Raw genomic sequence first — 26,900 nt, 5'->3', positions numbered from 1 at the left:
TGAGAGTGAGAATATTTGTAAATAAGAGATAAAATATATGTGTGTGAGAGTGAGAATATATGTAAATAATAGATAAAATATATGTATGTGAGAGGGAGAATATTTGTAAATAATAGATAAAATATATGTGAGAGTGAGAATATTTGTAAATAAGAGATAAAATATATGTATGTGAGAGTGAGAATACTTGTAAATAAGAGATAAAATATATGTATGTGAGAGTGAGAATATTTGTAAATAAGAGATAAAATATATGTATGTGAGAGGGCCAGAATGAATAATGTAGAGCTAGTTTTTAGTTTGTCCATTCTGGACTACTGTAGAAACACAGAGGGGAAGAGGACCTGTGGCATCTGTAAAAGATTAATACTAAAGCAACAAAAACATCATGACTAAACTATTGGGAAAAAAAATACACATATTATATTTAATTTAGCAAAATAAAAATCGGTAAATAAAACTACAAATTACTTTAATTTTGTCAATTAACTTCACTACCATAAAAAAAATGTATGCATGAGACTTCGACACGTCCATGCACTTATTTTGAAATCTATTAAATCCCTGTCAACATCCGGTCTGCTCTCGTAAACTTGATACATAAGTGAAGTTGCACCGTGCACAGTGGTTAAAGCTCTTGAGCATGACTACTTCAAGTTTCAGGGACTGCCAGGTAAGTGACGAAAAAAAAAAGCCTTTTGGCAAACAACAGCATGAAAAAGAAGACGACATTTTTGATTTGGTGTAATGGTAAGTGGTACTTTTGATAGCCGCGTTGGCGTTTAATGGCGATAAAACGGTGAATGACGTTTGTGTTAACATATAAAAACAGATTTAATACAGATTCAGCTCGGTCGGTGGTGCAACAGGCAAACCAGTAAAGCTGGTACTTAATGTTTTATGCATTTACGTCCATGCAAAAGGAACTTCCTCTACTTCTCTGACAACACAGGCATATCTTGCTGAGTCGGATAAAAGTTCACATACAAGTTCAGCTTGATATTTTTCTGACAAAGTTGACCTCCTTTCATCTGTGTCAGTGTGTGTGCGCATTCAATATCCCTCCGCGACCCTTCATGGCTTATTGCTGTTGGTCTTGCAGGCATGGAGGGCGGAGGGTCTGCCACTGTCCACCACTAGTAATGAGGCCTGCAAACTGTATGATGCCATACTCAATCAGGTAACCATACTAACTGTAACACCCTTATCTTTCCTCTACCCTACCCCACTTGCATGTGTTATGTAATATTATCTGCAGAGTATAACAGCCAAAATTAAAAACAGCTAATCTCAACTTGTAGTATGTGAAATGGCGAAATGATGAAACCTTGGGAGGAATTGAAGGATGCATTTCTGCTATGCAAGCAGCGGACCCTAACTTTGGTAAGTCAAATATTATTTATTAATTGATTAGTCATTTATATATGTATGTACTAGGCAGCAGCAGGGTTGAAAATGTATATATATATAAAAAAAGGAGACAACAGAGTTACAGTGTTAAGAATAAAAATTAAAAAAAAGTAATGGATGACGGTAACAGCGTCTTAAATGTATTCACTGCAAAAATAGGCTGTGACCCTCAAAACTTTAAATAAACAATAAAGAGGTCAGTTCCTCACAGCCCATAAATTAAAACTGTACTCTCTGTCCAGGCTGCTTTTCGTTGAATAAATAAACACTCAGTCACTTTTCTCTTAAAAAAAAGTGATATACTTATTTACAATAACTCCTAACAAAAACACAGATACTCAATTCAGATCCAACACAACAGCGGTGGGATGACGTTTGCTTGACAAGCAATCTTTTTTCTACGACAATCTTTCGTTGTACCCAATAAGTCAAGAGGGGCAGGAAACGGCGGCTCTTCTACTATGAATTCTACACAGTAGAATCCAGCCTCCGTCCATCACACCAAGAATAGAGATGAAGTCTCATAATCTTTCCGACTAGACAGTTTGAAACGTGCTCACACGCTTGTCAGAGTAGGTTAAAAGGTCAGGGTCAGTTTATACAGAAGCATATTATACCTAAAAGTCATCTTTCTACCACAGATAGTGGAAGCTACAGTCAGAAAATCTTTCTTGTCTTGTCTGCTTTGGTGGCATTAAACAATGTAAAATTAGGCTAAGCATCCTCAGTATTTCTAAGCACATAAATAAGATGGTAATGCTTTGCAAAAAGTAAACATCCTACTCAGCTAATCAAACAGCTACTCTTGCAGTTTATTTAGGTAAGTGCACCAGGTGTTTTTCCTGCTATGACAAGTCATTATGTCTGCTGTGTCTGATATGAAGACTAGTCAGCAGAGACTTTCTGTGCTGTCATGAGATCATGAAGCAGAGATTGATCGATGCTTACGCGTCTGTCAAACTAAGCAATTGTAATCAATGTTTTAGATCCTACCTTGCATCGCAATGTGCCCAATTTGAGCTCTCATCAAGTGTTTGGTTTGATTATTGTTCATGCAAATGATGAATCAAGCTTCTGTTGTGCAGGTTTAACACGTATCTATTCTCCTGGGAATGTGCAGGCTGCTTTTCACTAACTGCTGAAAATACATAATCAGACCATTCAAGTGTTGTCTCTAGAAAACAAATAGAGGTCTTCAAGTTTAAGATGAATTAGTCTGCTAACTCAAATCATAAGCAATAGATTCAGTTTTGTTTTAAATAAAACACAAATGTCTTTGCTCATGTCCTCATTTAAGCACATAAAACAAAGCATTTTCTATCCAGAGCCACCACACAGTATCTTAGGGACACACAGAGGGGATGAAAAATTTTAAAGGTAGCCTCATCACTTTTTAAGCATGAAAATGAAAACACGAAATTGCAGAAGACCAGTGTTGTCTGTTTTCCCTTTAGTTATGGGCCATGTGATCAGTACGGGGTTGGAACTGGTGGCAACAACGAGCTCCACTCGTCTGAATGAGCGCCTGGCTAGTGCTGTGAAGCGAACGGTGGAACTGGCCAACAGCCAGGACATCTCTCCCAGAGAGAGGCTCCATGTCAAGGCCATGGAGCTCTTCTCACATGGGTAAGCTCCAGAGATGAGTAGCCTCAGGAAATGCAGTCAAAACAGAGGAATGAATAAAAATATGGTCATACAAAGGCTAGTGGTTACTAAACTCTGTTTGAAGCTGTAATGGGGGATCACATGAAACATGCACTGCCATCTGATAAATGGGGCTTTTTAAAATCGATAGAACTCTGCCTTATACGTGCATATAACCTCCATTTTCTTTAAAGACATGCAGTGCAATAGTTCCCTGTAAGAGACAAAATATTAAAGGTCCAGGGTGTAGGATTTGGTGGCATCTAGCAGTGAAGTTGCACATTACGAAATTCACACAAAAAGCAAAAGTTAATATCTAGATCCAGGTTTGGTTTTTCTCTTCTGGGCTACTGTAGAAAAATGGTGTGTCAACATGGCGAACTCGATGGAAGAGGACCCGGTCTCACTGTAGAGGACTCAATTAAGACAATAAAAATTCATTTTTTCAGCTTATTATACACCAATGAAAACATGCTAATAAATATTATATTCCATTGCTGCCAATAAATACTCCTTAAAATTACACACTGGACCTTTTAAATAGTCTGTGGAAAATAATGCTTGCGCACATATGTATAGTATAAAATCACTTCAACAACAACTCCTATAAATATTTTTATTCATTGCAAGAAAATGTCTGACAATCATTAAGTGTTGGTAGATAAAATTACTTTAAGGAAAACATGGCCAAGACAGAAAGTATATTTTTTTATTTTAATTACAATATAGCTGCTGTAAAAAGCAAAGAGGAAGAGATGTTTCTTTATTTGTTAACTCTAACCTGAGTAATTCTTGACTGTAACTGTGAAGAAATGTATTGACACTCCATATATTGAACTGATGAAGTTAGGATTAAGACTGCATTATCTGCCACTGGAGTCCATGCACGCCATTCCTATAATTGTTTACACTCCACCATCTGCTGTGCTGACGAACGCAAGTGACGTCATCCACTCGGTCATCGCACAACTTCAAACAGCATCCCGGTGCCCTGGTAATAATCAGTGGGGATTTCAGTCAGTTTCCGTTTCTCTTGTCCTGACAAACTTCAAGCAATGTACCAACTGTGCAGAGAGAAAGAGAAGAAAATCCCAGTGCTGTTTGTGAGTCAGTGTGAAGAGGGCGTACAGCTCTTCTTCCCTCCCTCTGACTCATAATCAGACCACAGCCATTCATTGCTGGATGCATCAACAAAAACAACAAGGAGTACATAGGACTGACAGAGAGCTTTGCCACATGGTGCAACATGACCTGGAATAAAAGGTGCCCCTGTCCCAGTTATTATTCATAGAGGGTGAGGGGAGAGGGTAGACTATCAATAAAAAATGGGACTGGTCTAACAACACTCATGCCCTCTTCAGAAAGGGACAGAGCACACTATTCTTCCTGAGGAGAATCAGATCCTTCAGTGTGGATAACGGGCTCCTGCAGATCTAGCAGTCTGTAGTATCCAGTGTTCTGTTCTGTTCCTCGCAGTTATGTGCTGGGGAGATGGATTCAGGGATGGAGAGGACAGCAGACTTAACAAACTGTGTGGTTGGGCTGGAACTGGGCAGTCCAGAGGTAGCGTTGGAGGGAAAGATGAAGATCAAAGCCATCCTGAATAACCCTTCTCACCCTGTTCCATGACAAGCTGTGGCAGATGTGCAGTTCATTCAGCCACTGGATCATACCACCTAGGTGCAAAATGGAGTGCCCCCGGTGCTAATTCTTGCTTCCTGCCATCAGACTGTACACCAGCAGTGGAGACAGTATCATCACAGCCAGATTCATCTTGTTAGATCTTTTTATAGGAGACGCATGCTGTTGGCTTTTATATAAAACTGTTTAATAATCTGAGCAGAACAGAGACATTTCCGCTGATTTAATGTAACATGTTTTGAAGTGAGCTCTACAGTGCAGTCAGACAACATTAGGTCCCAGTGGAAAGGAGATCAGTTTTGTTTACTACCCTGCCAGGAGAAGGAGAAAAATAGGTTGCCCGTGAAAGAATGACGTCTTTTTCAGACAACAGAAGACTACAGGATTGTGTTTTATCTATGAGGCACATTCATTCATCCCTAAGTTCCTCTTCATCTCTCCCCATGTGACGCAGTCATATGCTTCAAATCCTCAGCAAAGTGCGACTCAGTCACAGTCTCGTAATATTTGTATTCTATCTGTAGTGTCCCCCCCCCCTCCATGGCATAGTAGGATATACTGGGATATTGAAAAGACATATTATTTTGGAGTATACTGTTTTTTAAGGGACTTTAATTCCTTCCATTCAGCACAGAGCACATTGATATGAGTGGTTCCCCTGGTGCACTCATTCTGTTGTTGCCTCACAGAGCTGTGCATGTCTTAAATACAGACTTTTGTTTCTTTTAGGAATTTTCCCAAGGCCTGCGAGACATGGGAAGACATTCTGGTTGATCACCCGACTGATATGGTGGCTCTCAAGTTTGCTCATGATTCCTACTTCTACATGGGAGCCCAAATCCAGATGAGGGACTCTGTAGCCAGGGTGCTGCCCCACTGGAAACCACATATGCCTTTGGCCAGGTACATGAGAAAGCATACATTACATTCGAAGCATTGTCAAGGTCTTTAGAATCACACTAAAACTGTGTGACCTCACTGTATTGGCTTAGTTACAGATGCAATATGAGTGAAAGGGATTTGAATGCAGTTTGTATACATGTGCTGACAAATACAATGGGACTGTATGGACCTCAATGTATTATATAACTTAAACTTAACTTTATATAACTAAATAATAATGTGTACATTTAAAGTCTGTATGATTGTTTTTAAGCCTTATCATTTTTAACTATGTATATCAGTAAACAAAGTCATAGCACCATGTCCAATTGCACGCAATTTAGCATCCATTATCTTTAAAGCATTAATACTGTGTGAGGAGATACAAGTAAAAATGTGTCTTTAATGTGCTATAATTCACATTTTTAAAACAATCAATCATTATTTCAGTTGTTTAGCTGTCCGACACACAACTTTACTTTTTTAAATCGCCCTCACTGCTCTCACAGCGACATTGTTGGCAACTGTTTTCAGCCAAAAAGCCCACTTTACACTACCTGCTCAGCACCGCAAAACAGACAGACACAGTTAGCAACTAGATGGTAGATGTAGTGGAGCATTTGGCAGCTAATGAGCCGGATATTTCCCTCTGGAGTTGGTGGAGACCAAAAACAAAGCTGGAAGAGAGTGAATATTGGACTCCCATTCACCAGGTGGTCAGAATCAAAGCTCCGAATGATTACTTCATAATTGCTGCATGTGTAGATAAGCAACTGTTCACAGTGTCAACTTAAAAGTTAATATATTGGGTTCAGAGAACTTGCTTTTTGGCAAGGTTTTTGCAGCTTTTATGAAAACACAAAGAAATTATAGATGTATGAGCTGTACAGGTTGTGTTGCAGGCGAGTAAAAAAAACGAAGGCCCAAATGAAAAGTAAAGTATGTAGGAAAGAGTGTACATTTTTAGTCCCACGGGAGGCTGTTAGGTGGTGGTTGTGAGGAAAGTGGTTTTCAGTGAGGATGTAGTCTGTTGAGGTGTTTTAACTGTACTGTCATGAATAAGGTTTTTAGCGTCCTCCTTCACCCTGCAATCATGCCTGTCCCTTTTATAGGTGATGGTTTGAAGCAAGTAAATTATTGTGTTCTTTCTCATCTTTCTTTTAACAACACATAGTCTGAGTACAAAGATACGTCAGACCAAACAAATCATATTTTATTTAATGATAACATTCATGCCTTTCAACAATATCTTCAAGCTATGTCTTGTAATACACCGACCAATCCTCAGTATACTGTCACAACAAGATCACAGTGAAAAGAAAAAGAGAGAGAAAGAGTGAGAGAGTAATCATGTTGACTTTACAGAGGGAATTGGCATTAGGCTGAAATCATTCTCTTGGCTGCCATTGTTAAAGCTCGAGGCATATTGTTTACAAAACTATTGCTTTTTCATCATCCTAGATAAAGTGAATAGGTGACAAAAAGTCTTCTCCGACCTTTATTTTGTAATGACATACTTTTGTGCGCATCTGGGTCCTCAGCTATCTGAAAGGACAGTATTCCTTTGGTCTCCTGGAGACTCGCTTCTATGACCAGGCTGAAAAAGTGGCCATGGAGGTGAGATTTTCTGTCTACACGCTGTTTTCAATATTGTAGCCCGGTGGTCCGGGCTGTCTGTCTGATTGTGTCAGTTCAATTTTAGTAAGTAATTTGCTGTCGAACACCAATAATAAACAGCTCTCTCAGCCCTCAGCAACCCGACTCTTTCTGTGCTGAATGTGTAATGCATACAAAAGTACTTGCAACAAGATGGTCTCTTGAAAAAAACATTGAGGAACATCGTAAACGAAATGAAAGGGAGCACCTGAGAGTTGAGCATGTGATCATTATTGAATTGTCATTTTTGCTTTGGTGTAACAAATACAGCATCTTTTTTTTCTCTATCCTCGCCTCTGTTAAACTCTCTTGTGCAGGGCCTCGCTCTGACTCCAGATGACGCTTGGTCCGTCCACTCTGTAGCTCACATTTATGAGATGAAAGCAGAAGTGGACAAAGGCTTGAAGTTCATGGAGGGTAGAGAGAAAGACTGGCAGGTACCACTTTTGGCTGTTCCTATTGGCAGTGTGTTTTTTTGATGAATTGCATCTCGGCAACCTTGTACAGTTTGTCAGAGTACACTGAATTAAATTAGAAATTGAAATAGCCTCAGGAAATATTTCAAATATGTATTATTTAATTCCAGACATCTGACATGCTGGCCAGTCATAACTATTGGCATTGGGCTCTATACTTCATCGAGAAGGTAAAGATTCTAATGAGTTTTCTCATTCAAGCGAATAGCTGGCGATAGGGATGTTTGTATTTATGATATCCTTTCCCCTGGGTAATTTAAAGTTTGGAGTTGATTATATTGCAAGATGAATTTGTGTTTGCATCTGTGCAATACAATCTATCAACCTCACTTATCTCTCAAGTCTAAAGTTATTCAAATTTATCTTTCTCTCCTCGTCTCTTTTCTACAGGGGCAATACGAAGCTGCGCTGCAGATATACGATTCTCAGGTTAGTTTGTGTTTAAAGTTTGCATCCAGCCTTTAAATTGTATATCTGTAGGAGTATATACACACTCAGCCCTTTCAAGAGCCATGCATGTACCAGTACACAGGAGATACAGTCTAAAAGCACTATGATGTGTGTGTGTGTGTGTGTGTGCGTACGCTTGCAAATCCATGTAAAGACACATTTCAGTGTCAGCTGCTAAAGCTGATAATTGTGAAAATTGTGAAGTTAAAGTAAAGCTCTTTCATATCCTGTGCCCTTTTAATGACATTTTACAGTGTTACTTACAACCGCCACGTTTGAACATAACGGAAATTCCCACGTTAGCTGAATGTCATCAATGTTTAACCGCTTGTTGGGAGTTCAGCGAGACGCAAACGTGTCTTTTTTAAAAAAATTAATTCCTCTGAAAAATGTCTTTGTGTGGAGGCAGCTGCATGTTACATCCTTTAGCGTTCAAGGTGAATATTAAAAATCTGTTCTGTTATCCTCAGGTATTCAGACGTTGTAAAGCTACAGGATCCATGTTGGACACTGTAGATGCCAGTTCAATGCTCTACAGACTGGAAATGGAGGGTAAGACACTAAGAGGCTAATGTGGGAATTCACAAGGTGTAATTTGCACTAGGGCACTGCTTGCATTAGGGAAATTGGAAAAGGAGGGCAGGGGGTTTCAACTGTCGATCACATACATTGAATTCCTTGTGCATTTGCATGTCATTTCACTTTTGTCAGTGTAATTGTCAAAATGGTGTGTAGCATGTTGTGAATGTGTTGCTAATTGCCTGAGGGATGACTGCTACGTCTGATTTAAGATAGTATGGTCTTCAGTGAAACTGCTAATAAGGTGAGATCATCAGTAATCTGAAACTCAGGATGCAATTAGCACAACCGCTGATCATTTTTTTCTCTCGCTCTGTTCAAACGAAATGACTTGCTGACAGTTTTGAAAATAGCTTTTTCTTATTTTGCTGCCTCCGTGTTTGTGCGCGCTACAGGCGTGTGCGTGAAAGACCGCTGGCGAGAGCTGCTCCAGGTAACACAGCCTCACACCGATGATCACGTGACCTTGTTTAACGACCTCCACTTCCTCATGGTATCACTGGGAGCCAAAGAGAACGGGAGCTCTAAGCGTCTGCTGGAGGGCCTCCAGCAACTGGCAAAGTAAGCGCCGCGCCGTTCACCCTCCACTGCACACACCTCAACACTTTGTCATGCGTTACATAAGAGCCACACAGGCCTTATGTAAAACTGAGACGGAAACAGCGTAGGATGGCGAGATAGCGCCTGCAGCCAGGAGGAGAACTCAGGGCTGCAGTCTGAGATCTTCGAGACCTGGGTCTTCCCTCTGTAGCAGATATACCAGCAGCTGCTGCCTCTCTGGAGTTTTGTGGTGTCTGTACTCTCTGTTTTATCCGGCACACAACCCACAGAAAAGCTGCCATTTAAAACCACTCCTTTTCAAATTGTCATGCTTTTCAGTGTTATGTAACATTAACGCAAGTCATAACAGTTGCGAGTGATGCACCTTAGGTGGGGGAAGCAGCTCAGAGAAACAGAAAAACGTTGTCATCAACTCAGCTCTACTATGAATTATCAGACAAGCCCCAAGGACAAGTTTATTTAATTCCATCACTCACATACTTTCACTTATACTTTGGTTTGGAAGGATTGAACGGTTTTACATAATCCATTTTTTGCTATAATGTAATTTTACACACTTCCTCTTACCGTCAAGAAGCAGTGACTCTAAGCATGAGCTAATCCAAGAAAGTCTCACACCAGCACAGAATTTCTGGCCTTACAGTGAAGTCAATCTCGCTCAGATGTTAATACCACATTTCCGCTTGAATACACTTGTCATGTTTTTAGAAAGAAACCAACCTGGAGCTTGTTGCTGCGAATCTCAATGAGTAAAGGATATTTTAAAAATAATCAAAATATATTTGTATTTTCCAGAAAGGCCTACTCTCAAAAAACTGATCAATAAAGGTATAAAAAATGCTCTTGGTCTATTTTCCTCACTGGTGAAACTGGTGTGAAAAATAAGAAATGCATGACATTACTCAACAAATAAAACCCCCCAAAACATTCCTCCGCCTGCAGTAGTTTCTCAAGCTGCTTCCAGCTGTAAATGGAAATGTCTTTTCTTTTGTGGTAACCACTCTTTTTCTTCACAGAGAGCCAGGGGACAATCAGCAACTTCAGCTGGCTGAGACTGTCGGTGTACCAATGTGTCAGGCCATGATGGAGTATGACCAGGGCAACTACAATCGAGCTGTGGAGCTACTGTACCCGTTACGCTACCGCATGGTGGATATAGGTGGCAGTGATGCACAGGTAGGGTCCACAGAAATCAGTAGAATGGCTAAAGTGAAACAAGTCCAAAGCAAACTGCAGTTCTTTTATGCAAAGCTGAAACATTTCCCACTGTAAGGCTTTCTTTCTTCGGATATCTTTGATCATACCGTAGTTTTCTTGAGTAAACAGACCATCTCTGTTGTTGTGAAACAGACCAGAGGTGAAGTACGTGCTGCAGCATAAGAGCTGAAGGCTTTCAGTCTGTGAACATACTACATCATGTCAGACAGTGGAGAGCACAGTGCACCGGCATATGAATAATGAATCTCTGTGATGAATACTAATGGACTTCATACATTCAGTGTTCTTTGTGTTTAGAACACCATTCCCAAGGTGCAACAGTGTACATCCTATATACCACAACAGTGTCCATATACAGGATTACAGCAATTTTTCCCTTTATTGATGGCTACGTCCACTGTTGTTTACAGAGGGATGTCTTCAATCAACTGCTCATCCATGCAGCCATGAAATCAGAGAATAAGCACCACCAGAAACTGGGAAGGTAATGCACAACAGGGCTTTCAGGCCAAACAGAAGGCTTCAGTCTTTTCAATTTCAGTACCAGCCGTCTCTAGCAGCCATGTTTTTTATGTGAAAATCTGCTGAGAGATCATAGGAGAAAAAAAAAAAAAAGAAAGATCTCTTTGAAACACTGGATTTCATCATGATACCATATAGTTGCTGCTGGGACTGCTGTCCATTCCAGTTTTCTCTAGGTGCTGTCTTTCCATGTGCGCAAAGTGTGTATACTCCTGTTACGTAACCGTCATTCCTTGTCTGTACACCATGTTACACTTTCATTACTGATCAGGTTAGCTTTTCATCTTGTCTCACTAAACCCCTGTTCATCTCTTTGTACTGTTTTTGTGTTGTGCTGAATACCTGAAGATGTCTTCTGGTGGAGCGCGATGCCGTGAGGCTGGACTCCCCTCTGACGCATCGTCTCTTGCAGCGAGCCCTGGCCCTTCACAATTAGACCGACTGCAAGGTGCGCAGAGCAGCTCCCATGCAAAAAAAACATCAAAGCCACAACATAATCTGATGCACCGGTGTTTGACTTCAGGAGATTTTACCAACCGACATGGACTTGGCACTGCTGTCAAGACTTCTGATAAGTTTTATAGATTGCTGACCTGTAAAGATAATTTGTACATTTCTCAAGGTTATGAGCTAACTTTAACCACAACTTTCCAGTTTAGCTAACAGAAATGACACCTCACTTCAAATGTGTAACTTTCTTCTTCTTTTATTAGCAAACATCACATTTAAATATAAATATCTTCTCAAAAATAAAAGCTGCTTTTCAATATCAATACAAAAACCATGTTCAAAACCAATAAATATACACTTTGAATGTGATGACTGTTTGAGTAACACCACACGCTCATGCCTTTTGGCAACTGCGCGTTGAGAATAAGAATGTTCTCAAATATCGCTGTAAAAAAGATGTCCTTGCACGTGTCAGAGGAGCTGAGCAGAGTACTGTAAGTTCTTTTCTTCTCTCCTTTCCCCCTGTGTCAGCCCGCTTTCACAACACTGAGGTAATCTCATCTTGGATCTGAGAGATCAGCATCTGGGACAGCACGATGCCTGCAATCTAGAGGACAGCAGCAGCCACTTTAGATTACAGAACAGACTTTTTGTAACTGTACAGCCTGTGCCGAGCATCTCAAGGTCCTTCAGAACAACGACGTAATGCTTATTTGGTACAGGGAGGAAACATTTAGAAATCGGATCAGACTGTTTCAATGGTATCACTTTAAAGAATTGTATACTTACGGGAATGCAATGCTTACGAATGATCATTTCCTATAGAGACCTATAGAGTTTTTCTCAAACAGAGCTTTTCAATAATTAACTGTTTGATTGTAAACGCGGCTCGTTAGGCAGACAAATCCAGTAATAGTGTTTAGTTACAGATGTGCATGACAAAAAAAAAAAAGAAGAGAACTTCTACATCAGATTTACTGCACATCAAAGCGACTAGAATACTAATGCAATTGTTTTGACAGAACTCATGGGTAATTCACGATTCCCACTTAGCAGAATCTTCGGGGACACAGTCAGCCAGATATAAGAGAGAGAGAGAGGGAGAGAGAGATCAGGCTAAAGATCCATTGACAAAGTTGCATGCTGTGTGAGAATGCGACACGACAGCACCTGAATCTTTTTGATAAGTAAGCGGACTAATTATTTAGAGACAGCTTTTGATAAGTGCTAATTTGATTTCATGGCCAATCTCACATATTGGCGTTGGAGTTATTAACGCTACTTAATGCTGCGGGATTTGAGTTGTGTTGTGCGGCGGCGTTCGAGGAGTGTCATCAGTTCTCTCCTTTCTTAGGCACATAATCGTACATTATCACATGCAGACTTCTACCTCAGTTGCACATTAACCTGTACTTTCAGACTAGAACAGCGTTGTAAATTCCCATTGTGCGTAGGTATTGCCTTCTAGGTATAACCCTCCATTTTAAATCAGTTCTATCCCACTGGCCTTGCATTAACCTTACACCGTGTTGTTTTAGTTTTGAAGATTTTATTTGTGCTCGGACGAGGTAATTCTACACGAGGCAGTCTGTGCTCATGCAGGGAAGTTCTCGGAAATTCTTCGATTGATGTTTGTATGTGTGCTCCTTCAGGAAAGGGTGCAGGGTTGTGATTGATGAAGTGTTGCTCCTTACGTGCTAATGCACCATGTGAGTGGTCTATCAATTTGTTGATTGCTATAGGTCTGTCTGGTGAGAGCCTCCAGTTGATATCTGTATCGACTTGTGAGCTTATTTAAGAGAAGGTTTGAGTCATTTCAGCCCAGAGATATCTGAGGTTGCCAATAGAACTGCTGCCAATTAGTGCACCGCCTGCATTAACAGGGTTACCTGAGGCAAGGCCAGACCGAGGGCGAGACTGCCCACCAGCAACAGATGAGACTCGATCCACATCACTGCTCTGTCCGCACAGCCTACCGGGTAGATTGACTTGTTGGCCTCCAGGTAGTTCTGGGTTTGAACCCCAAAACCGCACATAGTGTTGATCACTGCCTGTAAACCACATGGACAGAGACAAAGAGACAGAGAACATAGTTCAAAAGACTGCCTTTCTCCTTTTTGTCTTGACCAATTCAATCTGAAACACAAGAAGCAATTTAGAATTCAGAAGATGTCTTCTCTGCTATTCCACTCCCCTTGTATTATTTTACATTGACAAAGATATGAACTAAACTGAAAGCCTGCTGATTATAGACTTGGAATGAAAAAGAGGAAAGAAAACCACGTCCATTTGATGTGACAAGGGAGGCTAGTAGCCGTGCAGTTACAGGCCATGAACAGCAGGTTGCAGCACTACATCAGCTCTTCTAGCATTTAATTAATTGATTTTCCACCCATGTAGAAAAAGGTTGCTGTGATCTGTTTTCCGTGCAACATGATGTATAATCAATATTAGTCTGATAGATCTACATGCACTCTTTAGTGTTCTGCCTGCACACAAACTAGAAGGGATCGTCACTGGCAGCCTTTGAGCTGTGTTGCTGTGTGTCTGCACAGATACTAGACAAGCATCTAGGTGTATTCATGCATGTGTAATGTAAGTGCATTATTTGCATATATACTGGTTGTTTGATTGCGCGTATCTTTGTCTACACACATGTTGACTACCGCATGTAAATTCTGTGTAGATATATAAATTGTCATGAAAAGGGGCTTACGTTTTGAAACCAGTTCATCACCACTGCAAAGGTTTTTCATGTAGGCTGCACCGTGTACCGTGATAGCCCGGTTGGTTAGCCTCAGCAGCAAGTCTTTAGATTTTTCCCTTGATAATTATGTCATTCTGAACTTATTATTTAGATGCAAATCACCTCATGGAGCCTGCTCGTGATAACTAAGTCACTCAGAGCTACGCACCAGTCGATTGTTGCAAGCTGCACATTCTTCACAAGGGAGAATCTGGTTGGTTATTATCAGATCAGTTCTACGCACGACGGCAACTCACTTTCCCCAGAGGAATGAAAAGAAATGCCAGCGGCAGTTTATGCTTGCAGATGCAGGCACAGTCATGTCGCTTAAAAACAAACAAACAAAAAAGAAGCTTTTGCTGTTTTGTGTACTTTTTGTGTCAAAATGCAAATACTGTCATTGTCATTGTCTCTAGTCTAGTATGAAGTTTATATCATTTTCGACTCTTTAAGATATTTGTTTTCTTTTTTGTCTCTTCTAGTTAACAGCAGCCAGTTGGTGTGTGTGGGTGTGCTGTAAGACCTGGAAAAAGTGACTGATAATCAGAAAATTGCCATTTCATCCATCCACGTTTGTTGCCATTTTCTGTCACTGTTTTTCATGAATGTAGCGAGCTAACTATGCATAAAGATGATGTTCCCGCTCTCAATCCTGCATAATATGCTTTGGTTGGTCAATTGTCTCTGTAGCTATGGAAAACAGCTGCTAATGGGAAGAACACCAAATCTGATTTGAATTGCTGAACAAATCTGAGATGTGGGAGGCATTGTCTGAGATCAGACTAATGTCTGCGCTAATGCACATCAGCATATCTACAATTACATTACTCTGCATCTAAACATATCGCTCAGACAACTGAGATTACACAAGCAACCTAGTTTCAAGTCTGAAACTTGTAAACACTGTGTCCTTGACTGATACATCTACAGGTTTTTGCACAGTTAGTACTCAGTTAGTTGCTTCACATTACTCCGAAATCTCTTTTTATAGTTGATGTCATTTCCTGGCAACCTAATACGAGTCAGTATTTTTAAGTGCAGGTTACTTCACAGTTAACGGGTTTCCCTTGAAACTAATATTAGTTTGTCCACACAGTGAATGTTATGAGGCCACACAGAAAAGCACAAACCTCTCCAGGAACAGGAGTGCAGCAGGAATAAGGCACGCCACAGCGCTCTGTGCTGGGGTTCTCATGTGTACAATTAAAGTACAGGTTCCAGGACCAGTCCGTGTAGTTATTCCATCCACAACACTTGAACTGAGTGAAAGAGAGCAAAAGGACAGCACAGGTGTATATTTAGAAACACGGTCTTGCTCTGTATAGTACATCCTGCCAGTCTGGGACCTCTCCTGTGGGAAAAACCTAGGCTCATAAGTGTGCCAGGGTGTGCAGATGGACGAGGAATATTGCATGAGAAGACCCACAGAATACAGGAACAATATGTGACATAGAGCGTCTCATGCTCAACAAGGTCGAAATAGCCTAAGATATACAGCTATGTGGTCTCTGGTTGTGGTCTTCTGGTTTGGACATACTCAACCACTAGTCATGATCAATTTAAAGAGTTCTGTGATGTATATAGCTACAGACACATGCACAACTCCTCTAACTAAATAGAATTGTCCGGAGCACCTCTTTCTGGATGTAATCCATCAGGTTCTGCAGATCCAGGTCATCCCTGTAGTGCACGATGGCTTTCTTCACAAACTTTCCCAAAGCATCCTGAGTCTAAAAGAGGGGACATGAAGTTTATAAACAGAATAAGAGCTTTAATATAATCCTTGACATGCTGTTTTAAAATCAGTTAAGTTTTAATAACGTCATTAAAAAAACAAATTGCCCGAGGTGAACTTTCAAATGTCTCCATAACCAGGCTCCTAAGGTGCTCAGTGACATGGTGAATTCTCTCAGGTTTTGTGGCTCAGTTAATTACTTGGGCTGCATCTATTGCAGAGAATTGCACAGTGTCTTTTTGTTCCTCTTCCAGATGCTGTGAAAATCCTCCCACAATTCAAAAATGGACCCTCATTTCAAATATAAAGACTCTTTAGGGCGATCAGGCGTGTATTCAAGGTTGTCTAGGCGACTTTCTTTTGGATTTTAATGACTTTTACTGTACCTGTAGAGTACAGTAAAAGTCATTTTACTGTAGGGCATGTTATTGCACATGTATTTTTCATAAATTACCATCTAGAGACGCATGTTCCAAATGAACTTTGAGGCTATAAAGGCTATGATATGCTGTATTATTCTCCTCATTGAATATTCTTTGCCCATGCGTCTATACATATTAGGGATGCACCGAAATGAAAATTAAATAGTTGGCCGAATACCGAAACCGAATATGACATTTTTTTACTATTGCATAAATAGCCTAGAATAAATTTGTACTTTTCATGAAGACATCATAGTCATTCCGACGGTCAAAGAACGCACCTCGCATGTGTGAGATGCCGTAATGTAGAGAGTATATAGCTCCTCTAAAGAGCAGTGTATGATGTATTACTTGCCTGTGTTTTTCCTATATCCTGCATCGTGGGTTTATTGTGTGTGAATGAGAAAAGAATCAGCAACCCTGGCCAGATCACCGCGCACGTTGTTTCATTGCATCAATTGCGTCACGCCACTATTCGGCCTTACTATTCGGCCTTACTATTCGGCCTTACTATTCGGCACTTTTGGGCCATTTTCGGCCGAAAATTTTCGGTGGCCGAATTTTCGGTGCATCCCTACTACATATAAACAGTCTGAGGGGGGCACTTCATATCCTCTTGTTTACATTGAATGAGCATCATGTAGGATGCATCTCAACAAGACCCCAGTGTAGTATAAGTCCTGCTACAGTGTGATGGCTGCAGGAGAGCAGCGTAACGTTAATAATAGAACCGTTAATGCCTCTGAGATCAATAAACACGACGCATGCCAAATGTGGAGCATGAAGGCAGCTTTCACTGTATTTCAGCTGCGGGAGATTATTACTTGAATTTAGCCATTTGTTATTATAATGTGGTAATTTTCATCAACTCCATTGGAGCTGAATAAACACAACTTCGATAAAATGTAAATGAAACACATTGATTTTGAATGATCTTTAATGAGATTTCAAACTTAAATGGAGATGATTTAGATGCTGAAATTGTCTTGTGTTATTTTGCTAGCTTTCATTGACCATTATATTCCTTTTCAGGGTATTAATTAGGCCTTGCATTGTTCATATTTAGTTTTACTGTTATCATATAAATGATGTTTGAAAGGGTATTAAATGCAAATCTCCATTTTTAAAAATTCTGAAAACAGGGCCATGGTACAGACGGGGTTCAGATGTAATATATGCTAACAGAAGCACTGTATGCTAATAAGGCGCTGAACTTTAAAATGTTATTAAGATTAAAATGAACTTTTGTGAGCGCTTTGCTGAAGGCGTTCTGAATTGTTCACATAACAGCTCTTGTTAGAACAGGTCATGTTGATAAATACTGTGAGCAAATCAAAATAGCCGGAATATTTTATCCTGAAGTAGTTTTTGTAAAATCTGTTTTAAACTGTGTGTTTTTTTTTGCAACATGCCTACACTCCTCGCCCATCCGCCCTGCCTTTCCCTCTGTCTCTGGTACAGTATGCTCATGGGCCTCGGAGCCCACCGTCACACCTCCCCATGTCATTAGCGGCAAAGTCTCCTTCCAGGGATCTGTTGAAATGGAACATTTGGTTCCACTTTGAAGTGCCGGAGCATTTGAATCATTTAGCGAGGAAGGATGCTGCGAGGGTTGTTAAACTGCTCTGTTTAGCAGCAGGCAGTCCAAGTGTTGACAGAGAACACAAGGGATAAGAGAGGTATGATCAGGCACCAGGCACATCACCACCTGACACTGATGTCGTTGACTGTTGCCACTGTTGTCTTTTTTTTTAATTAAATTTTTTTTATTCTCAGTGGAGCCCTCATGGGATGATACTGCAGGAGATAAGTGGGACAGAGGGGATCTATCCCTTAGCCTCCCCCGTAGCCTCTAAATTAGTCACTGGGGTCATATATGGAGCTCAGATGGACAGATAGGAGTGAATGTGTGTGTTTGTGTGTGTATATATATGGGTTATTATTATTATTATTGAAGGTTATTACTTTCTAAATGGATCGATCACATAAAACTACATTTATTCCTGAGATTTTCTCTAGATGTGTTTCCTTTGTGTCCTTGTTAAAGCTGGAGTATGCAGTTATTTTTTCTTTTTTTTATCATTGGACAAAAATGATGTGATAACCAGTCAGCATATTGTAATTTAGAGAAATCTCTTGGCTCTGTTTTCAGGTTTGAAAAAAATAAAATCTTGGCCAATGTGTGACTTTGGCCAATCACAGGTCATTTCAGAAGGACGTGTCCATGTCCCTTCAGGTGGTGAAAGCCTAGTCTTGCACAGCCAGGCCTCTCTCCGCCGTGTGCTAGCACCGGAGAAAGTGAAAGCCTGACTGAGTGGCGGAAAATCTTGCTACTTGTGATAAATTCCATCACCTTCTACAATACACAAGTGTTGCTGAATGACACTCATTCCACCGTGTGACGGTGGGTCGCAGCTGTCTCCAAAGCCTTGGGCGCTCTGCTCTTGGGTTGCAGAGAGCTGGAGGGGCATCTTTGAGAAGACTTCATGGAGTGAGGGACAGGGGTCTGGGCGAGGCCCACGCCAAGGATGCTGTACCCTATGAGGCATGAGGTTTCTCAGGGCAACCGGCTCCTTTCACTGCCATTTAACTTGTGGGTGTTATATATGGCAGCAGAGAGAGGCAGAAGATTTTGTATTGATCAAACTGCCTACTCCATCTTTTAATGCTGTATATTTGTACGTTTTAATTCTTCTAAAATTTGTTTTGATGAAATAATCTGAGAATGATTGACCTGCTTACAAGTTAAAATGTCCCAATTCTATATTACAAAGTAATTGGTAACATTGGGTGTACTATATACAAATGTGCAGTGAGCTGTTTAGTTATTCAAGATAACGACATATTTTGCTGTTTTATACTTACAGAAACTTCTTGTTGGATGCTGCAAATTCAACTTCAAAATGTTTTTTTGTGTGTTTTTTTTTTTGGCTTTCCAGATATATCAGCAGCCGTCTGTTCACCGTCTACAATTTTATTTAATTGATGTTTTTTGCAGCTGTGAGTAGCTCCTCAATTTGCTCTGTGCATTGCATTCTGGTAAAATAGCATACATCAACACGCTGGTATGACAGGGTTATTTTTGTATGCGTCCTGACTTTATTTGAGCAAGCTTAATTATGCCATTTACCAGTGTGAACACATTGCATATTCCACTCTATATTTGGGACACAGCTTTAGTCTTGTTTGCACTTATGAGTAGCTCCTCCATTTACTCAGGCACTGCAGTATGTGCATGCACAGCCAAGGCAAGTACCCAAGGTTGAGAGTTGAAAAAGGACGTTGGTGTAAAAACTGATGTTTTCTCTGCTACAAATCTGACCTGGGGATTTGTGTAAAAACTGACTGATTGTCCCGTCTTTAAATACACTATTACATATTGATAGCCAAGACTGTAATTATCCTTTAAGTATTTTCTAGTAAAGTCAGTTTAAGCCTGTAGACCAGAGAGAGAGAGAGAGAGGGAATCGTGATTTGTTCCTCTGGAAGTAGACAAACAAACCTGAGACACATTCTTAGACATCGACACAAACACTGATTTCTTTTTGTAGTGCTGGTGTATTTTCCTGTGTATGCTGTGTAGCTCAGACATTGATAAGACATTCCCCCCGTGGGCTCAGTAGGCCCATCTGTTGGTTCAGATGTCATGCCTTATTAAGTTTTATACACAGTAGTTTACAAATACACAGAATGTCCAGAAGCTGAGAAAGAATACACTAAATCAATGAAGCTCAGGGGCATTCATGGTCGATGGTGGCACTGTGGAAGAAAACTGGGAACCTTTTTATAGTGAGTTTATGTTGTAGAGTTGCTAAGCTAGTGCACTGAATAATCAGTATGAGAGCAGTACCTGTTCGGAGTAGAAGAACCCCAGAACTGCTATGGCCAGCTGGGTGAGGAAGACCAACGTCAGGCTGAAGGAGAACTAGGTTTAGAAAAGACACATATATTAAAAATCAATCTGACTCAGAGAGAATCATTAAATTTGCTGTTGCACATGAGATGACGTGGCTTCAGATTAAACGTAAACTACCATATCAGAAGCAAAACATAGCGCCAGTATTAAAAATGTGTCTGTCTATTACTGTCTTGAGGAGGCGGATGTTCTCTCGGAGGGCTCCGATGCAACCACAGAAAGTGATGAAGAACATAACCACCCCCACCACAATTAGGATGATAGCTGGGTCGATTAAGAATGTGTCCCGCACGGTGTCTGGCAAAAAAAACAAGACAGGAACAGGAACCTGTTTAGATATTTTATTCTTTTTTTCCTCTTTTTTTCTTTATTCAAATTCATATTCATTCTTATTTTTGTTTCGCCACCCTCCCTTCCTACACCGGCTGCCATCATTCTCTAAAAAATATCAATGATCTGTTGTGGATTATATAAAATACACGGGCTTAATCAGTGGAATAAGCCCCGGTTAATCCTTTTTGTTATCCATCAGCTGCACAGTACAAATTAAATGTGAAAATATTGACAAAAGGTAAAATCAGGATGAAGCTAAAACTCGCTGACGCACAATAAAAGACCATTTCTGTAGAGATGTGTGGAAGGTATGTACCTGTGGCTTTCTGGACTTTAGCATACACCCCGATTGCGACAATCAACAGGGAAAAAACCTGGGAAAGAGAGGGAAATTGCAAAGGTTCAACCATAACAGCACTCTGATTGTGCTTCAAAAAAAAAAAGAATTCAACTTCTGGTAGCTCCAAACTAGGTGCCAAATTGCCCCGCAATCACTGTTAAGATAATAGAAAACCAAGCATGAGCATGTGCGAGAGTTTAGTTTGACATTTTAGCAAAATACGCTTTTTCCCTTTCTTGCAGGCAGTTAGATGAGAAGATCGACCCACTCTTGCGTCTGTGCGTTACATATGAAGCCACAGCCAGCCCGCAGAAGAAATGGCTAGCTCGGCTCAGTGGAAAGGTGTAATGAATGCCTCATCTAAAGCTTTTTAGCTTTAGTTAGCAGTTTCCTGCTTGCAACATCACATTGACTGTCTGCTATCTTTAGAACCTGAAAACTTGTGGGGAAATGTCACTTCCAAGCGTGCTGGATCTGTTTTCAATAAATTTGGTTTGCAACGTTAACCAGGACAGGTGTGATGAGATTAGTGATAATGAGCCTTTCCTCAGGTGCTGAGTATACGGAACACCTGTAGCCATAGCAACCCACTGCAGCTTATGCGTTAACCAAAAAAACAGACAGATGGATGTCAGCAGGACAAAAATTACAAAACATGGATCTTGGCTTCAATCATCTGAATTTTGGGGTCCATTCACGTTCATCCACAAATCCCACCTCAGTCCACCAAGGCTCACTCAATAAAATGTTATTGAAAGTATTGATACATTTTTGATACCACAGGTTTATAATTCCACAGTCTCCATTTCACATTTAATAGTATTAGAATCTCCTCCTCGCTCCCTCCTTCCTGTGCGGTCTACTGACAGTCACACAGCTCTGCCTGCTGCAGAGGCACACAGAGAGAGAGAGACGTTATCTGGTATTATGTTGAAGATACTGCTGTTGCTACAGCGAGACAGAAGGAGGTTGTGTAAGCAGATGTGTGTACAGACAGAGGTCAAGGGGAAAAGAGTGTGGGAACGAGGGAAGCAGATTAAAGTCATCTGTGAGTAAACACTAAAATAAGGTGGAGAATTTAAATGGTGAGATAAGAAATACCCTAGTAAAAATATGGTAATGTATTCAAATAAAAAATAAAACTCACATCGGTTACACTGTGATTCTGTGGGAAATTCTGCAGCAGTATGTGACTTTTTTTCAGCACCAGCACTGTCTCTTATGCCGTAGGATCAAGTATTGTTTTTGTTTTGTTTTTTAAGATTTGTAATATAGAAGTTTAAACAACCATAACAACCTCGATTCACATACAGCATCAAGTAAAGTATTTCTTTATGGATCCCTCTGGTGAATTGAACATGTCCTGTTGGAAAGACGCAGTTATTATCCACCCAAGCTTTATTGAGCAGTGTTTTTATTACCGTGGCAAGAAATCTACAATAGAGAAGGTGAATGAGTGGGAGAAAGCAAAGAGACAATGCGCGTGAGGAGTTCAGGATGTCGATCTGTCTGATACCTGCTCTCGACTTTTCTAACAAAAACAGACATAAAAACATTACAGTAGCAAAAAAAAAAAAAATCCACAAACTCCTACTGTGTAAAATATTAAACACAAAGCAGACATTAGCGGTCCACACTGTGCATGCAGTGGATGAAGCAAAAAATATCATTTAAGTCTCAGAGCAGTGACAGTGATTCAGACGCAGACTGTGTTTGCTGTAAATAATGATGTTTGGGGTCGCGATGTAAAGCTGCTGAGTTAGGAATAAAACAGCGAAGAGTGCGGAAAATAGGTGGAATTAGAGTTTCATGTTGATTGCATTGTCAACACTAATTTTCCTCTTTTCCTTGATTGTTTTTCTCACCTTGAATAACAATCTGCATGACTTAGCTCTCATTTCCAGAATCCAGTCTCCTGATTACTAATTGTGGATCTGTCAATGTGTGTTCCTGCTCATGTACAGAATGCCTTTTGTTCAGCCTGTACAGACATGGATTTGTATTTTTACTGTCTAATTCTGTATTGGATATCTGTAGGTCATGAGAATCCATGGTCAATGGCATAATCTGCTATGGAAGAGGTGTAATTTTTATTTGGCAGCTTTCAACCTATTTTTGTGTGTGTGCTCTGGAGAAGTAAATTGCTACTTTGAAAAGTTATGTTTTTATCCCCCTCACATCTTGTGAACCAATAATCTGCCTTGACAAGACAATAGCTGACAAAACATCAATGATGCACATTTTCAGTGTTTTAAAGATTTCTATGAAGCACATTTCTTTTTCTTTTTTTTTATTTAAAGATGTTCTCTCTGTTGTGTAGGAGTGTGTGTGTGTGTGTGCACCTGCAGCTCCATTTGTCAGTTTGACACTGTGTGTGAATACGGGTGGCAGTGTGCATTTGCAACGGGAGACGTGCACACAGTGAATGTATTCCAGCTCTGTTTTCAGGCTTTTCAAAGGCATGAATCAGGCTTCTCCCGGTGGATTGTGTGCCGCGGTGAAAGCCAGCTGAACTGAGCCATTGGGACACGGGCACAAAGGCCTGATGGATTAGGTCTGCAGTGTTCACTTCTGAGCCCATGTCTGATAAACAAAGTCAACACAGGCCGGGCTTGCCGGGGCTACAGTTATTGCTGATTGGCTCTAAACACAGTAGAAGTGTGGTACAGTGTTTTGCCCCCTCGCTGTTTTTATGTAGGATTGAATGAACAGGGATATGAAGGAGGTGTAGGGACTCTGTAAAGCTACAGATGTGATCCTTGTACTCGAGGTAGTAAGGTGGCTTGAAAGTGAGGGACTCAGAGAGTCTTAATGGTGTGTGTGTGTGTGTGTGAAAGCAACTGCTGATGAGGGATAAACGGCCTGATGGATAGTTTAATGGCTGCATCAGAGGCTCCCATATACTGTACTTTTCTCTTTGTCCAACAGTCCCTGTTGTCTCTTTGCCTTTTAGTTGCACTAACAAGCAGCAGTGGAGCTTGAACAATTTGAGACTTTGTACCTTTGGTACAGTATATACTGTATATCTGTGGTCCCCAACCTTTTTTGTCTGATGGACCTTCAGTGATATAAACACACTGATCAGAAGCAGCACTGCTATTTCCTTTATTTCCTTTCTGTTTTCGTTTTGTCCATTCATCCAATACTTTTATTTAGAATTTTATATATTAACTACCCATTTCAGCTGTTTTCTGTTTATCAATGAAATTGCAGTTTTATTTTTTCAAATGATACTAGCTCTACTCCACATCTCTTCACACACTCCCTGGCAACTGGCAAAGTACCCCCTGGCATGTAAGTACCCCTAGCTGGGATCACAGCTTTATATAATATGGACTTTTGTGCAGTCATGTTGGGAAACAATGTAGTCGGCATGCATTCAACAGTGGCTTTCAAGTAACAGTACCTGACAGGAAATTTATAGAAACATTCATATACAGACAAACAGAAGGCTTACACGGTTGCCAGGTGTTTTGTAGATCGCGTGAGTCAGCGCTCTACTGATTTGAAAAGAACGCGCAACTCAACATTTGCTACAGTGATGTATGAGCAATTTCAACATCCATATGTAACTGTTTTAATCCTAAAATAGGTAGCAGCAGGGAAGCTGGGTGCTCCTGCTGTTTGCAGCTTCAAAACATATCTAAATAATTTTCTTCCATTAATTATTTATCAGCTATTTTGTTTTGCTTTTTTTTTTTTTTTTTAGTTTGGTTTCCCTTTCTAGCAGACTTAACTTGTAAGATAGAAGTCCATGATAACTGGTGACTTGTATGCTGAGAAACATTAAGAATATCTGGTGTACAGTGACACTGTAACAGCTGTGTTGTGGTGTGTCTGCACAAAGTGTACGTGCAACAAAGTGCAACTTTACTCACCCAAAATAAGAAGCTGAAGAAGAAGAGAAAGTATCTGATCCATGGGTTGACGAACGAGAACGTCTCCGCTCGGTTCAAGTTTAGTTTCCTATCCATTGTTTGTGTTTCTACCGTCCCAAGCTTACGGTGAGTTTTTCTTCAAAACAGTCCCCAGATCCAGCCCCACCCCGCAAATACTAAGCCGCCATGTGAATCTGAGAGGAGAGGAGGGGGTCGTGTGCTGGCTGTGAGGGTATCTGGCTAAAAAAAGGGGGCATGGTTCTGCCCCGCCATGCTGGTAGGGTCCAGAACTGTCTATGTGGGCAGGCAGTTCAGATTACACAAAAAATATCTCTGGCTGACTGCAGCTGAATGGCCTACAAGCTTTGGAGTATTGCTAGTTTCTACTTGGTACACTCTCTGTCCTGCTGTCTTTCTCTGTTACCTCAAAGTTACCTGATCCTGTTTCGTTGGCCTACAAGGATAATGTCTTCTTGTTCCAGTATTGCACCTGAAAAGCTTGTGTTCTAGTCTAGAAATGACATCTTCAAAGACAGATACTCTCCTGCAAAATTGAGCAGAATGACAGTTGACAAAGGCTGGACAATGACATGATTTCAGAGGAAGGACATCTAATATATTTAAATTACATTAGGCATTTGTTGTGTCCATTTGTGCTTGAGAATGAGTCTGCTGAATATCAGTGAAATAACACTTGAATGAATAAAGAAGGCCACCTATTCTTTGATGAGATTAAGATGTAAAACTCAATTGGTAATCGTCTGGCGGAATGGATCATCTGTCAGAAAGGGGATAGATTATCTGAGGATAGAGTGCAGAAAAAATAAAATAAATTGCAGTACTATCAAATTAATGTGAAAGTATAAATTCACTGCAGCCTCTCTTTTAACTCTAGCTCATAATTCAGAAATATTCTTGGTAATGGGAATACTGTATGTGAATACTTAATCACAAGGTTGTTTTTTAATCATTTCATCAAAAGTGTCTCCTGTGGAGTGACAGAAGGACAAGGGGTCCCTCAGGTAGCTCAGTGCCAGCGGTACATGAAGACTTAATGAAGTTGATCTCTCTTTTTTTTTAGACAGGATACAACTCTGCTTTTGGGTCCACAGGCACTTAATTGGAGTTTGCTCTACCTATTCATGCAACATCTGGCTTTACCTTTAGTATTCTTTAAAGGAGCAGCTGAACTCACAGTATACATTTTGGTTTTCTTGCCACTGTCACGGTTGCAGTAAACTTGAAGCCATAAAGACCAGAATGTTGTGGTTTCATGAGGGTAATATAATGGCAGAAATCTCCTCCATAAAAATATGACATGTTCTTTTTTTATATCTTAAACAAGATACAAGCTTTAGAGGTATGGAGGCCGTGTGTCCAGTTTTAGGTTAGACAGTTTGGCTTTGAAATACTGTGTTGGGAAATGACTGTGTTTTATAGCTCATGGTATATAATGAATGTCTACCCGTGTCACAGAAATGCTGAAACAAAATATGTTAAACCTAAATGGTTGAAAGAGAGGAGGAGAGAAAACGACTTCCATGCTTGTTTTTTTTCATCTTATGTTGTTGTGATGTGTAGCAAATAGAAAATGCAGACAAACAACAGACAAGCACAAAAGTTCAACAGTTGAAGTGAAAGTATGTCTTCACTTTTAGCTTTTTACCCTGAAGCTTTGATACCTCAAGATGACAAAATCTCCTCTGTAGAACTCTGTAAAGTTCACCACAAAGTCAAGCATCACCAGTTATACAGGACTGTAGACTGTGGACCAGAAGTAGATCAAGAGATCTACGATGACTCAGCAGTACCAAAGCGGCATGACAAAGACAAAGCTTTGTGTGAAAATGTCCTAGCACCCTACACTATCCAGATGCATCCGGTTTTTATAACAGAAAATGAACTGCATCATTCAACTTCAACTGAAGCATCAAACAAAGATGCGTTTTCCCATTGTACTGAGATATTTTCAGTTTGACGAGGGTGTGTGACGTGGAATTTTATGGAAGGTTGGAAGCTATAACAAATCACCTGTTGGCTA

The 26,900-nt window shown here is 40.3% G+C and overlaps 2 protein-coding genes across 3 annotated transcripts; one reads left to right on the top strand and one right to left on the bottom strand.

Annotated features, from left to right (window-relative positions):
* The first annotated feature begins 561 nt into the window (after positions 1–561).
* Positions 562–14,907, top strand: ttc38 (tetratricopeptide repeat domain 38). Of its 2 annotated transcripts, XM_027273133.1 has the most exons (15): positions 562–673; positions 1,103–1,180; positions 1,302–1,383; positions 2,865–3,036; positions 5,425–5,598; positions 7,119–7,194; positions 7,551–7,670; positions 7,820–7,879; positions 8,100–8,138; positions 8,630–8,711; positions 9,134–9,299; positions 10,316–10,475; positions 10,928–11,001; positions 11,388–11,487; positions 14,718–14,907. In XM_027273133.1, exons 1-14 carry the CDS (start codon positions 644–646, stop codon positions 11,473–11,475), a joined length of 1,401 nt encoding a protein of 466 aa, XP_027128934.1. In that variant the 5' UTR covers positions 562–643; the 3' UTR covers positions 11,476–11,487; positions 14,718–14,907. The 2 variants fall into 2 exon arrangements, with proteins under 2 accessions (XP_027128934.1, XP_019118239.1); XM_019262694.2 differs by lacking the exon at positions 14,718–14,907 and having other exon boundaries at positions 11,388–12,453.
* Positions 11,991–25,221, bottom strand: tspan33b (tetraspanin 33b). The gene is made up of 8 exons (XM_010756847.3): positions 24,860–25,221; positions 20,958–21,015; positions 20,478–20,605; positions 20,243–20,317; positions 15,870–15,965; positions 15,366–15,494; positions 13,379–13,540; positions 11,991–12,096 (listed from the first exon to the last, which is right to left on the bottom strand). Exons 1-8 carry the CDS (start codon positions 24,953–24,955, stop codon positions 12,028–12,030), a joined length of 813 nt encoding a protein of 270 aa, XP_010755149.1. The 5' UTR covers positions 24,956–25,221; the 3' UTR covers positions 11,991–12,027.
* Positions 25,222–26,900: the final 1,679 nt, after the last annotated feature.

Source organism: Larimichthys crocea, chromosome XXI, assembly GCF_000972845.2.
Source record: "Larimichthys crocea isolate SSNF chromosome XXI, L_crocea_2.0, whole genome shotgun sequence".
Taxonomy (NCBI): domain Eukaryota; kingdom Metazoa; phylum Chordata; class Actinopteri; family Sciaenidae; genus Larimichthys; species Larimichthys crocea.
Note: the sequence above shows the minus strand (reverse complement) of the source record. Positions and strands in the feature narration are given on the sequence as shown.

Bases quoted from the DNA above. Each gene is read 5' to 3' on its own strand.
- ttc38 (XM_027273133.1), top strand. From the start codon at position 644: ATGACTACTTCAAGTTTCAGGGACTGCCAG. The intron at 1,384-2,864 runs GTAAGTCAAATA...TTTTCCCTTTAG, and splicing joins AGCAGCGGACCCTAACTTTG to TTATGGGCCATGTGATCAGT. The intron at 10,476-10,927 runs GTAGGGTCCACA...TGTTGTTTACAG, and splicing joins TAGGTGGCAGTGATGCACAG to AGGGATGTCTTCAATCAACT.
- tspan33b (XM_010756847.3), bottom strand. From the start codon at position 24,955: ATGGATAGGAAACTAAACTTGAACCGAGCGGAGACGTTCTCGTTCGTC. The intron at 20,606-20,957 runs GTACATACCTTC...TTTTTTTGCCAG, and splicing joins TAAAGTCCAGAAAGCCACAG to ACACCGTGCGGGACACATTC. The intron at 13,541-15,365 runs GTTTGTGCTTTT...TGTGGTTTACAG, and splicing joins GCACTCCTGTTCCTGGAGAG to GCAGTGATCAACACTATGTG.